Source organism: Triticum urartu, chromosome 7 (assembly GCF_003073215.2).
Source record: "Triticum urartu cultivar G1812 chromosome 7, Tu2.1, whole genome shotgun sequence".
Classification (NCBI taxonomy): Eukaryota; Viridiplantae; Streptophyta; class Magnoliopsida; order Poales; family Poaceae; genus Triticum; species Triticum urartu.
The window spans coordinates 4,859,538-4,874,271 of record NC_053028.1 but is presented as its reverse complement, the minus strand read 5'-3'; the positions used below and the strand labels follow the sequence as shown (position 1 = coordinate 4,874,271).

Here is a 14,734-nt window from a genome sequence, read left to right as displayed (position 1 = left end):
AGTACTTTTCTAAACAGTGGAAGGGTCTCGAAAGACCCAATAGAAGTGGAAATTTCAATACTATCACCCTTGCGCCCTGGCTAGTGAGGGCGGTGCCATCTGGTGTTTCCATTTGTTGTATAGTGCACACATAATAATTTTTTAAGTTAGTTTTTGTCTATATGTGTATAAGCGTTGTCGCCAGTTCATGCCATGACATGGCTAGTCTATAAATTATGTTACACTATATATCAGTGGCTCTCGTGGCTGGCGTCTATTGTGAAGTCTCATTTCCAAGAACTTTACTCCATGGTTCGCGAGGCTGGAACCACTCATGCATCCTAGATGGCGAGCCTATCATATTACTCTCACTCTCTCTATATCTCTATCTCTCTATCTATCTATCTATCTACTTTGTTTGCATCCTTAGACTTTGTTGTACTCTTCAATGGGAGTGTTGGATGTTGTTGGAACCACTCACTAGTCTTGAGCGGCGAGGCTGGTACTCTATCTTGTTTTCTTCTATGTAGTGCACATAACATGTTAATAACTTGGTTGTCTCATGTTCACACCTACTGGATTTGTTGTACTCTTTAGTTGGTGTGTTGGATGTTGTGATCAATGAGATTGGAACCACTCATTAGTTTTGAGCGGCGAGGCTAGTACACTATCTTGTTTTCTTCTATGGTGCACGCATCATCTTCATAACTCTATTTTCTCCCCTCAACCGCTCCCCCCCCCTACCCCCCCACACACAAACCGTTTTCAGCACGAGTAGGGTCCTGACCCAAAATCCAACAAATAAGTATGAAAATATATCTTACAAAAGGACCCAACAAAACTAGAAATTGCAACTCGCTCCTAATATTTTATAGAAAGGACCCGAAATCACCATAATAGATTGCAATTCGGTCCTGCCTAACATACTTTGCCAAGATCCAAGACAACCTCGCGATGGACGAACCACTTGGGATGGAAGTAGTAGTAACGTTTCCTCTTGAGGATAGAAGGAACACGTGATACGGCACTCGTGGCCGCGGGGCTCTACATACATACATGGCTCCTCCTCGGGACCGCTGGACGAGCCGATAAAGAAAGTCCCTTTCCAGTTCCGAAGCATCGGCCGTGGCGATGAAGTCACGCGGCGCTAGCGCTGTCCCCGACACGCCGCCGGTCATGTCTGGGCACGCGCTGCAGCAGCACCAGCGGGGCGGCGGCGGCGGCGGCGGCGGCACCAGGTGGCGCGAGTGCGCCGCCGTGCTGGGCGCCGTGGCCGTGGTGGTGCTAGTCGTCACCCATGCGCTCCTCAACGTGGGCGACAATCTCGACGACGTGGCTGACCCGGTAGCCCGTCTCCGGGCAGCCACCGACGAGAAAGCGGCCGTTCTGTCGAAGAAGACTCCCGGGGAGGCCCAAGCGGAGCAGGACATCAAGGCCGCCGCCGGCGCCGATGCCGACCGGTTCCTGTGGAGCAAGGAGATGCTGCAGTGGCAGCGCAGCGGTTACCATTTCCAGCCGGATGGGAACTTCATGAACGGTATATATGCAGTCGATTCCATCATTCCACTGACTGATTTTTCAGATCCAGATCTTATTTTTGCCTTCATGTTTGCATTACATGGTTTGATCTAGTATCTTTCACACTTTCGCTCTGTTTTTGTTTGTTTGCTTGCTTGCTTCCTGGAAAACACAAACTGACTGTCTTTTGCTTGCTGGCGGACTGACGTGGCTACCTACTCCACGACATGCATGCATGCATGCAGATCCCAATGGTTAGTACGTACTACTTCATCACTTGCTGCTGTACCAGCTGTCTGTTTGTATGTATGTATGTATGTATGTATGTATGTATGTATGCATGCATGCATGTTGCTTACGTGGAACTCAATAATGTGCAGCTCCCATGTATTACCGTGGACTGTATCACTTCTTCTACCAGTACAATCCCAAAGGCGTCGTCTGGAACAAGATCGCCTGGGGCCACGCCGTGTCGTCGGACCTGGTCCACTGGCGCCATCTCCCCGTCGCCATGGTGCCCGACCAATGGTACGACATCAACGGCGTCTTGACGGGATCCGCCACCATGCTCCCCAATGGCACGGTCATCTTGCTTTACACGGGCAACAGTGACACCTTTGCCCAGGTTCAGTGCCTCGCCTTCCCTGCAGACCCTGCAGACCCCCTCCTCCGTACCTGGACCAAGCACCCTGCCAACCCCGTCATCTTCCCGCCCCCTGGCATTGGCGACAGGGACTTCCGCGACCCCATGGCCGCATGGTTTGATAAGTCCGACAACACATGGCGCACCATCATAGGGTCCAAGGATGACCATGGTCATGCCGGTATTGCCCTCATGTACAAGACGAAAGACTTCATCAAGTACGAGCTCATCCCGGACCCGGTCCACCGTGTCGAGGGCACCGGCATGTGGGAGTGCATCGACCTCTACCCCATTAGCGGTGGCAGCGACTCATCAGAGGAGGTGATACATGTGATGAAGGCGAGCGTGAACGATGAGTGGCATGACTACTACGCGTTGGGGAGGTTTGATGCAGAGGCCAACAGGTGGACGCCGTTGGACCCGGAAGCTGATGTGGGTATCGGCATGAGGGTCGATTGGGGTAAGTTTTATGCCTCTACATCCTTCTATGATCCGGTCAAGCAGCGGCGTGTGAGCTGGGGGTTTGTTGGCGAGACCGACTCACCCAACACCGACATAGCCAAGGGATGGGCAAGCCTCCAGGTATGTTATTGTTCATCGAAATTATTGTTTTACATTGTGTTTACCATCTATCATTATGTTATTGTATCATGCATCTCGTCTTGAGAATTGAGTATGTCAGTGCATACATGTTTCATTCAATAGATCAACACATGTCGATCAAATGTCATTTACATCTTCCAAGATCTTAATTTATTTTGTGCTTTGCTAACCACACAAAATAATTAAGGACATTTTCCTTCTTCCATGTCTGCTGTTACAGTACATGTCAAGCCTTTATTAGTTAAACAAGAATCATATGATTAGTTCTCGATGTCAATGTGCATTCATAGTTGTGGGACTTATATTATTAATAAACAAACTAATGAACCGTGTATGATGAGCCTGCAGGGGATTCCAAGGAAAGTAGTGCTAGACGAGAAAACCCGGACGAACATCCTCCAATGGCCGGTGGAGGAGATCGACACCCTCCGCTACAACACCACCAACTTCAGCGGCATCACCGTCGAGTCTAGCTCTGTCATAACCCTCCCTCTCCGCCAAGTTTCTCAACTCGATATCGAGGCATCCTTTCGCCTCAACGCTTCAGCCATCGCCGCCCTCAACAAGGCCGATGTCAGCTACAACTGTAGTACAAGTGGTGGTGCCACCGAACGAGGCGCGCTCGGCCCCTTTGGTCTTCTCATCCATGCCACCAACAGCGGCAGCGAACAACTGGCAGTGTACTTCTACATTTACAAGGGTCTTGATGGGGGCCTCCGGACCCAGTTCTGCCATGATGAGTCAGGGTCATCGCGAGCCAAGGAACTGCTGAAGCGCGTGGTGGGAAGCACCATGCCCGTGCTCCATGGAGAGGCTTTATCCGCAAGGGTGCTTGTGGATCATTCGATTGTGGAGAGCTTTGTGATGGGTGGGAGGATGACGGTGACATCGCGCGTGTACCCTATGGAGGCCATCCATGCGGCTGGTAGGGTGTGCGTTTTCAACAACGCCACCGGGTCCGCCGTTACCGTCGAGAAGCTCGTGGTGCACGAGATGGCCTCAGCACCAATACAAGCATACCGTGATGCATGAGATTCATGTTGATGTCCAATATGTTCTGGTTCTTTCAGATTGATCTGGTTAATCAGTATTATACCAGACATACATGAAATTGTTCTCAGTATTACCGTCTGAAACCTTTATGCAGCAGATTTGATTATTTTTCATGCATGTCCATCATCATGAAATAAAAGACTGTCTTTAAAAAAACTAGCACATATGTCCGTGCTTTGCGACGGGAGAAAAATTGATATATCCACCAAAACTTCTACTGTTGCATCTAAATTATATGCAGTTGTACCCACGACACAGGTGACGCTAGGTGTAAGCTGTGATTGACTCCGAAGAAGAAGTTTGTTGCAATAGTGGCATCCGACTTTACAACAATGGTGGTCGAGCTTTGTAGCATGCGGTCCGCCTTAGGGCAACAACAATGGTCTAGCTTTGCAGCATTGCATACGGCTGTCCTTGCTTTAATTGGACGGTATTAAATTCCTTCGTTTCCCATAAGGCTGGTCATAATGGAGTGTAACTTATATTAGTGTCATATATATGACATTAGTCTAAATTACTATCTTTATAGTGTAAAGTAACATACTAGTAGTGTTATATATGGCTTTATTTAATGACTTGTAGACTCATTTTATTTTGGGAATGGCTATGTTACAGTAATATATTATGTTACCACTTCTCATTAACTACATGCCATATAAGCAAAAATTTCTCAAAATGTACTATGTTAGCAGCTAAGTTACTCCCACTATGACTAGTCTAAGCATGTCCTTCCTTCCTCAATCTTTCTCAGGCAGATAAAGTCGTTGGTTTCCCACCATACCATCACAGCGTCCACCCTCACCCTGCATTTCTTAGTACTACTTGAGGCGGCTCCTTGATTGCTCCTTGATTTTCCAGACAACTTACAGACGTATATAAAGCAGTAGGATTTGTTGGAAAGGAACGGTGTGGGACTATTCAATTGTTAAATGAATCGTTCATACCAACACAAATAAAAGCGAAAATGTTAACGCCCACACGTGTGGGCGTTTGCCAACTCGTCCACACGCCTTCATCACCGTTCAGACTTCTATACGAATCTTGGCATGAATTAGCTGATTTTGTATGCCACGTAGGACAACTCGTGTGTGTGGTGTGTGAGAGAGGTCGTTCACACATCCTTTTTACCACACAGAGGAGCCGGTGTGTAGGCGTTTAGCAGTTCGCCCACACACCAGTTTTTCAATCACGCACAAGGGCTGGTGTGTGGGCGTTTACCATCTCGCCCACACACCCGCCTCCTCTCCCACACCTAAGCTGCCAGTTTTCATGCGTTTTGCAGTGTACATGGCAACTGCCCTACTATTATTGCAAGAAGATGGCAACTCTTTTTTTTTTACCCGAACATGTCAGTTGCCATATGTTTTGCATGGTACATGGCAAACTGCCCTAGCGTGCACGTAAGCAGATGGCAACTCTTTCTTTTTAAATGGCAACTGCCCTGAGCACATGGCAACTCTCTTTTACCCGAACATGTTTTCTGTCATGCCTTTTTTTTTGTAGCGTTATATGACAACTGCCTAGTGTTAGTAGGTGGCAACTCCTAAAGTTTTGAAATCATGGCAACTGCAGTAGACCAGACCACACATGGCAACAGCCGTAGTTGTCCAAAAAATGGTAATCTGGAACTTTGACCTGAGATGGCAACTGCAGTTGAGCAAACATGGCAACTGTAGTTGTCCGACATGGCAACCGTAGTTCAGCGACATGGCAACTGCACTTAAACGAACATGGACGAGGATCTGGCCCATGGCAACTGCGGGGCGCGCGGTAAAGTGTCACGTGGGACGTGCGGGACCACGAGGTACGAGGCCTGACGTACCGGGCATGTGGGCGTTATCTATTTCGCCCACACACACGCGTGTAAGAGGGATCGGGAGGGAAAAAAAGAGGCGTGTGGGTGCTAATTGTTTTGCCCACAGACAGACGTGTGGGCTGGTCCTCTTAAGCACCACACAGAACGTGTGGACAGATTTCTTAACACCCACACGTGTGATAGTTATCAATGTCCAACAAAAGCTAGGTTAGCTGGTTGTAGTCTTATCGTGGGGAACAAAGGTCATGAGTTCGATGTCCAACCCAGGCAATTATTTTTCGGTGATCCTTGGAATCCTAGGAGCAGGCCCAATATTTTTTGGTGATCCTTGAAAGCCCAGTACCAGTACGAACAGTTTTTGTCTTTTATCACGAGGATTGCGGGGTGATCCTTGAAAGCTCAGTACCAGTACGAACCGTTTTTGTCTTTTATCACGAGGATTGCGGATTTGCTCTATGGATGAACTGCGGGTTGAAATTAATACCACCTTGGATACAAAAATAATACGGACGGATGAAATTGCGGTAGTAAGAAGCAATAGCCCCTTTATTAATAGAAAAAAATAAAGATAGATAGATAGATAGATAGATAGATATAAATATAGATATAGATAGATATAGATATAAATGTAGATATAGATATAGATACAGAGGTATAGATACAGATATAGAGGTATAAATAAAACAATTTGATTGCTGGGTGCTCTATTAGGCTGGTACTGGACTGGACTGGAGAGAGGAGTCCATCTCGTCCCGTAAGGCCGAAAGTAGTATAGAGAACAGAAAACGTGCCTCCTCATGCAAGCATGTATATACATACAAAACCATAAAAAAAAAAAGAACCGCACGCATACAATGCTAGGCAAAGCGATCCCCAACAAGGCAACAACCGATCGAAGGAGAGGAAACGAATCGTGTTGGGGAAGACAATGGTGGCGCAGCTGGTGCAGGTGGTGAGGAGGCTTGGCTATCGCTTAGCAGGGACATCAACGGTATTACTTTCTCTCTCTCTCACTCCTACATTTGGATCAAATCATCGTATGTATGTAGAGCAATTTCCCTTTGTTCTCGCTCTCTCCCTAAAGCGGTGACTGGAGAGAGGAGTCCATCTCGTCCCGTAAGGCCGAAAGTAGTATAGAGAACAGAAAATGTGCCTCCTCCTGCAAGCATGTATATACATACAAAACCATAAAAAAAAAAGAACCGCACGCGTACAATGCTAGCCAAAGCGATCCCCAACAAGGCAACAACCGATCGAAGGAGAGGAAGCGAATCGTGTTGGGGAAGACAATGGCGGCGCAGCTGGTGCAGGTGGTGAGGAGGCTTGGCTATCGCTTAGCAGAGACATCAACGGTACTACTTTCTCTCTCTCTCACTCCTACATTTGGATCAAATCGTCGTATGTATGTAGAGCAATTTCCCTTTGTTCTCGCCCTCTCCCTAAAGCGGCGTCTGGCTTTGTTCCCGGATCTACTAGGCTTCCATGGCACAGCCGACGCTGTAGATTCCTCCATATCCTTGAAACTTGACGACTTCTGATTTTGCGTGTGTTATTGCAGGCTCTTTTCAAGCCAACGTCTGCCGAGAGCAAAGCGGAGGTCCAGGCTTTCCTGCAATCACTTCCTATTGACTACAATAATATCCATGGTGAGGCTGCGAGGATCTATGAGGGTCTCAAGAGGAAAGGTCCAGAAATACCCTTGGATACTGTGACCCTTTGTCTCAAGTCAGCGCGTGACATCATCACGAGCAAATGATATTTAGATCTATGCTAGTATGCAAGTATCTTCTTGCTTAATTTGTAAGGTCGAATAGTTCTCCATATTTAGAAATACCTGACAGCCTACCAGATTGGAGTGTAAGCTTTGGTGCCGGTATTTATAGCGGCCTGTGAACCATCTCGTTCTACATTATGTTTTGTTGGATGCCTGTACTTCGTTTCCTTCAATTATGGGAAAAGCTTCCCGTCAGCCGGCTGATTACTGCTTGTCCCATGAGTCACACATCGTTGCTGAACCTTATCTCTTCAAAGGTTCGTCTTCAGAAAATTTGTCTCGTCGCTCTTCTTTCTCAGCAGCCAATCACTTGTTTCTCAATAGCAGCCAATCTTCACTTTTCCCCGCTACCCCCCCCCCCCCCCCCCCCCCCCCCCCCCCCCCCCCCCCCCCCCCCCCCCCCCACTCTCATCTAGAGCCGCCGCCACTCAGCCAAGCAACATATGCGCGCACGATCTCCGCCCCGCCGGAGGACGCCGCCACCGGCCCCCTTTCTCCTTCCCTCCTCCTCTCTCCTTCCCTTCTGTCCCCCGGATGATCTCCCATAGCACTCTCTTGCGAGCCCATTTCTCCTTCCCTCCTCTCTCTCTCCTTACTCACCTCTCTCTCTCCACCCACGGCCCTCTCTCTGATTCTCTTGTTGGGTGTTTTCATGCAACAAGCTCTTTGTTGCAAAAAAAATTCTACAACAAGAGCTCTCTTGCAAAAAAATTGTAACAATACCTTTGTTGCAAAAAAAGTCTGCAACGAGATTTCTGTTGTGAAAAAAAAATCTACAACAGGACCTTTCTTGCAAAAAAATTCCACAACTGGACCTCTATTGCAAAATTTCTGCAATAAGACCCGTGTTGCAATGGTGAAGGTGCCATTCGGCCGGTCTTTTAAAAAGATCATCCAGTGGACCCGTAGCACGCCCCTTCAATTATTATTAAGATATGAACTATCTAAATTGTGAAAAGAGAAATAAAGTGATGGATTTGGAGATGGGAGAGGAGAGATAATGCGAGAGACATGCATGTCATAGTCTGTACGATGAACAGTAAAAAAAGAGAAGCAAGACTATATCTGGCCAAACGGGCCGATTTTTTCGGGCCGGCCCGGCAGCACGGCACGCGACGGTCCAGGCCCGGCACGGGCTAATCGTGTCGTGCCAGGCACGAGGCACGCACTGGGCCGTGCCTGGGCCGCCACCCTCAGCCCGCGTGCCAGCACGGCACGACACGAATACTAGCGGGCCGGCCCGTGGCACGGCACGACACGCAGCACGGCGGCACGACCCGATTGGCCCGCCTCAATCGTTGGGGAGCGGGGGAGGAATCCTGTCGGGCCGACTGCCGACGCGCCTGGGTCATGAGGACAGCGGGGGCACCAGGCGTCAGGGGGGTAGCGTCACAGCGGGCAGCGGGGCCCAGACGCCCAGTCCTTGATCGATGGGGAGCGGGGGGTTCGCTCGGCTCGACACCCAGGCAAGGCGACCGTTGGGAGGGGTTTAGGGGGAGGTTAGGGTGGATTTAGAGCGGTTTAGGATAGGGTTTGGGTAATTATTTAAGAAAATTCATATATTCAAAAATTTGATCGTTAGAGGGTCAAATTTGTCCGAAAAATGACCAATTTTTTGCTATAAATAGGGCTGCCCAGCCCACATATTTCTCACACTCAAACATGGATGACCATGACAATACTAGCTTCCCACTCTCCGATTTCGGTCTTGGGGATATGGAGTATAGTCTCTACCCTAGTAGCACCGATCACAGTACCATGCCCCCACCCGAGCAACATGCCTATACCATGCCCCCACCCGAGCAACATGCCTATACCGATCATCACACTCTCGAACCCCATACCGATCCTAGTGCCGAAGCCGATGGTCACACCAATTCGAGTAGTGGGACGGGTTCCTCCACCACCATTGGTGTAAAGCAAAGAGGTCGTCGTAGAACCTCCGTGGTGTGGGAATCATTCGATGAAGAAATCCCCATGGTGGACGGTGTCCGGAGGGTGGTTGCAAGGTGCAAAAGGTGCAAGAAGGAGTATACTGGAGAAGCCAAGGGAGGAACCGGCCACCTAAAGAGGCATGTGGAAAGCCACACCAAGGCGGATGAAAAGAGCGCGTCGGGCTCGGCAGCTGTGCAAACGCAGCTCTCCTTCAATCCTGACGGTACGGTACGCAATTTCACCTACGATGCTAATGTTCAGCGAGAAGGTCTATGCCATCTTATTGCTTCTAATGATTTACCACTAGGTTTTGGTGAATCTGATGGTTTCGTAGAATATATTCAAACTTGTCATAATCCTAATTATAGACCAGTTTCTAGACAAACTACAAGTAGGGATATTAAAAAAGCTATACAAAATTGGTAAAGAGAAAATAAAAGAAGAATTTTCTACGTGCACTTTTTTAGTGTCGTTAACATCTGATATCTGGACTGGTCGAGCAAAGCAAGACTATATTAGTGTGGTAACTCATTATGTTAATGAACATTGGCATCTACAAAAAAGAGTCATAGGATTTGAATTAATTGATGTAGCACATAGTGGTCCAAACATTGCTGAAGCTGTACTCAAAGTTGTGAATGATCTTAATCTTGCCGACAAGGTTTTCTCAATAACTTTGGATAATGCTTCAGCAAACACGAGTGCAATGAATACTCTGACTCCTATATTCTCCATATATGTTGCATCCTTTTTAATGCATCAACATTGTGCTTGCCATATCATTAATCGTATTGCTAAAAGTGCGTTACATTTATGTGAACCACATGTTGAAGTCATACGCATTGCAATATCTTATTTTTCGCATTCAACTCAACGAATTACAAACTATAAGAGATATTGCCTTGCTATAGGGTGCGTTCCTCATAAGTATAATTCAGACATGCCTGTTAGATGGAACTCTACATATATGATGCTTAAGGCAGTTATCCGAGACAGAGTTCAGCTCAATGGCTTTATTAATGCATATTATGGGGTTGAACCTCTAATTAGCGAAGAAACTTGGCATGTTATTACAACATTGACTGCATTTCTTGAGTTGTCCTATGATGCAACAGTTACTTTGTCTGGGGTTTATTACCCGACATATCCTTTGATGGTGCATACCCTATTAGACATTGCTAGTCATCTGAAAGCATATGAAGGGGATGCATTGTTACTTAATGTTGTTGCTGACATGAAAACCAAGTATTTAAAATATTGGCAGCAAATTCCACTGTTGTATGCATTTGCATTTATCTTGGATCCTAGAGCTAAACTTGAAGGGTATCGTAGTGCACTCAATGTACTATCTGCATCCCTAAGTTTAGATTATACTGACGACTTCAATAAGGCTCGTGAGAAGATTTTTGAAGTTTTTGCTAAGTATGAGGGAAAATATGCCGGAGTTCGAATGCAACGACCTCCACCAGCACCTACTGCAAGTAAAAACAGAGGAGCATGGAGCAAGATCTTTGGTTCTTCATCCTCCTCGACCGCCGGAAGCTCTTCCACGTCAACATTTGTGCTTCAAGGTGGCGGGGAGTTAGCGAAGTACCTCAACAGTGACAAAGTCATGTACGATTTAGATAGTGAGGAAGACTTCAACTTACTACAGTGGTGGCAAGAACACAAGCTTACATTTCCGGTGCTCTCCATATTAGCACGTGATGTGTTATCGGTGCCTGTTTCTAGGGTGTCATCGGAGTCTGCTTTCAGCCTAGCTGGAAGAATAATTGAGGAGAGAAGAACTAGTCTCGCCCCTGATATGGTGAGAACACTGATGTCCGTCAAAGATGGGGAGTTATCAAGAAGGAGAGCGCAACACACTGCAGAAAACACAGAACTACTTGCCATGTTTGAAGAAATGAACTTTGAAGAAGACCCGGAAGATTAGTCGAAGACTGGTAGTGTAGTAATTTTCTTATCATTTTGTAATTTTCTTCTCTTTTTGTAATTTTCTTTCCCTTTTGTAATTATAGAGCATGGCTTTGTACTCTTTTACTTCCCAGGGATGAAAGGTTTTAATGAGGCAGCCACTAATAAAGCTCAACATTTATCCCAGATGATAAATTGCCTCAATTTTTTCCCATGGATGCATTATTGCTGCCGTGCCTAACGTGCCTAACGTGACATTTTTTCCTATAAAAAGGGATGCCCACTTTCTCATTTCTCACACTCAAACTCCATCTCATTTTCCACACACAAACATGGCTGCTCCTCTTCAAAACGTTGTTCGGAGACAACCTAGTCCCATCTGGAGGTACTACGATGAAGAATCCGTTACAAATGATGAAGGTCTCACCAAGCTTTTTGCAAAGTGCAAAGAATGCGGTAAGAAGTTGAGCGTGCACCTAGATGATGGCAGGTATGCTGGAACCGGCCACCTGATGAGGCACAAGACGACGCACGTCAAGGCAGCCGAGGCAGCGGCTATAGCTGCGGCTGCGGGGCAAGGTTGAAAGGATCCCATTAGTAAGTTGTAGTATTTGTATTATTTTTTCTTTCTCTATCTTTAATCTTTTAGTATTTCTAGAGCATGGCTTGTACTCTTTTACTTCTTTGAGATGGAACGTTTTAATGAGGCAGGCGCTAAGAAAACTCTAGATTTATCCCATATAATACTCTAACCGTCTAGCGTGCCTAACATGCCTAGCATGTCTAACGTGTCATCTTTTTCCTATAAAAAGGGATGCCGGCCCTTCTCAAGTTCTCATTTCTCACACTCAAAAGTCTCAAACTGCATCTCATTTTACACACACAATACAAACATGGATGAGAGAGGCTCCAGAATCTGGGACTACTACGATGCTGAAGTAGTTATGGACGGTAGAAAATCCGAGCTAAAATCACAGTGCAAAAGATGTGGTAAGTTGCTGCGCATTGCCTGCCACGGTCCAGTAAACATCCTTACTAGGCACAGAGCAGCACACATCAAGAGAGACGAGCTGGCCGCAGCTGCCGGGCAAGGATGAACGATCCAAATTAGTTCAGTTCCAGTTTTGTAATTTATTTAGTTCAATTCTAGTCTTGTAATCTTTTTATTTCTACTTCTTTTAATCTTTTAGTATTTCTAGAGCATAGCTTGTACTTTTTTACTTCTTTGGGATGGAAGGTTTTAATGAGGCAAGCGCTAATAAAATTCTAGATTTATCCCATATAATACTCTACATTTTTTGCAATTTTCTATAAAAAAATTGGTATTTTTTTCGACAATTTATCGCTGTATAAACTTCTCATCTCGCTCGGCTAGTATTTGGCCAGATATAGCAATAGCAGCGTGCAGCGTGCAGTGTGGCAGCGAGGCAGCGTGCAGCGGTGCAGCGTAGCGTGGCGTAGCGTGCAGTGTGGCACACTGCAGCGATGCAGCGTAGCGTGGGCGTGCAGCGAGCCAGCGAGCCAGGCAGCCAGCGCGCAGCGACTCAACGAGTCAGCGAGCGGCGACTGCGAGCGCCAGGCCAGGCGGGCCAGCTAGTGCCAAGCGGGCCGGCGGGCCTGGGGGCCGCGTGCCGGGCCAGCTATGCCGTGTGCCGTGCCTGCGCTGCGACCCCCCGCCCGTGGGCCGGCATGGCACGGCCCGGCTAGTATTCGTGCCGTGCCAGGCCGGGCCGGCCCGTTTGGCCAGCTATAAGCAGGACCATGCATGTCATAGTCTGTACCATGAACAGTAAAAATAGAGAAGCAAGACCATGCATGTGTCCTTTGCATATGCATGATGGGACCCAAGATAGGGAAATACAAACTCAAAATGCAAAGATTTTCAGATACTCTATGCGGTGATGCATTGTGGTTGGGTGTAGTTCGCTGGTACCTCCCGGAACCGGTAAAAAGAGGTTTGCGCGGGGAGGGAGAGCAGGGGAGGAATGTATACGGTAGCCTCCACTACACACACACACTCAAAAACTGAAGAAAAAAAATAGATCGCTGGGTGCTCTATTGGGCAGGTAGTGGGCTGGACTGGAGAGAGGCGTCCATCTCGTCCCGTAAGGCCCAAAGTAGTATAGAGAACAGAAAACATGCCTCCTCCTGCACGCATACAAATCCTTAAGAAAAAACGAACGCGTACAACGCTAGGCAAAGTAATCCCAACCCCAATAAGGCAACAACCGATCGAAGGAGAGGAAGCGAATCGCGTCGACGAGGACAATGTCAGCGCAGCTCGTGCAGGTGGTGAGGAGGCTTGGCTATCGCTTAGGGACATCAAAGGTACTACTTGCTCTCTCTCTTTCTCTCTCTCCAACCTTCGATTGGATTCCTCTCATTGCAAGCGATCTGTGGCTTTTGTTCCCGGATCCACTAGCTAGCTAGGGTTGTCCACCATGGCACAGCCGTTGCTGCCGATTCCTCCAGCCCCTTTGCTCGATCTCGCTAAATAAAATCGACACCCCCTTTTTTTTTGTCCCCCCTTACCTGATCCTGCGCAAATCTTAACCTCTGCGACTTCTCTTTAACATGTTTTTTAGGAGCACTGAACCTTGACGACCTACTATTTTGTGTGTGTCATAAATTGCAGGGTCTTTTCAAGCCAACGCCGGCCCAGAGCAAAGCTGAGCTCCGGGCTTTCCTGCGCTCGCTCAACATTGACTACAACGATCTCGATGGTGAGGCTATGAGGATCTACTGCCACTAGTAGAAAAAAGGTTAAACGTGAAGCACATTAGTGCTGGTTTGAATTTGAGCCGGCACTAATGTGTGCATTAGTGCCGGTTCCAACGGCTAGCCGGCCGCTCTCATTAGTACCGGTTCGTGGCGAACCTTTAGCACCGGTTCGTGCCACGAACCGGTACTAAAGTGAGTGGTGGCAGGATGTTGTCAGTCCGGGGCCCCTCCAGCACCTTTAGTACCGGGTCATATCACGAACCGGTACTAAAGGTCGTCCTACATCACTAGTAGAAAACAGGGCTTTGGTCCAGGCCGGGTCAGCCCATTAATCCCGGTTCAGTCTAGAACAGGGACCAATGTGGGCATTGGTCCTGGTTTGTGAGCCTAGGGGGCCGGCCGGGCCACGTGGGCCATTGGTCCCCGTTCATCTGGACCTTTTGGTCCCGGTTGGTGGGATGAACCGGGACCAATAGGCCTCGCTCCTGGCCCACCACCATTGGTCCCGGTTGGTGGCTTGAACCGGGACCAAAGGCTCCCCTTTAGTCCCGGCTCATGTCACCAACCGGGACCAATGAGGTGCCTATATATACCCCTCGCTCGCGAGCAGAGCACCCCAGTGCTCTGTTTTTCTCTGGCCGAGGGGGAGAGGGCTTTGTGGTGCTGTAGCTCACCTCCTATGCACATGAGGTGTTCGATGGAATGCCCGAGCCACACTACTTAAGCTTTCTCCTCTCGAAGCTCGACCTCCAAGCTCCATTTTCCTCGAGATTTGTCT

At 47.9% G+C, this 14,734-nt stretch overlaps 1 protein-coding gene across 1 annotated transcript; it reads left to right on the top strand.

The window, feature by feature from the left end:
* Nucleotides 1-978: 978 nt before the first annotated feature.
* On the top strand, nt 979-3,847 carry LOC125524705 (sucrose:sucrose 1-fructosyltransferase-like). Its single transcript, XM_048689739.1, has 4 exons — nt 979-1,516; nt 1,743-1,751; nt 1,878-2,722; nt 3,092-3,847. Exons 1-4 carry the CDS (start codon nt 1,111-1,113, stop codon nt 3,773-3,775), a joined length of 1,944 nt encoding a protein of 647 aa, XP_048545696.1. The 5' UTR covers nt 979-1,110; the 3' UTR covers nt 3,776-3,847.
* Nucleotides 3,848-14,734: the final 10,887 nt, after the last annotated feature.

Bases quoted from the DNA above. Each gene is read 5' to 3' on its own strand.
- LOC125524705 (XM_048689739.1), top strand. From the start codon at position 1,111: ATGAAGTCACGCGGCGCTAGCGCTGTCCCCGACACGCCGCCGGTCATG. The intron at 2,723-3,091 runs GTATGTTATTGT...ATGAGCCTGCAG, and splicing joins AGGGATGGGCAAGCCTCCAG to GGGATTCCAAGGAAAGTAGT.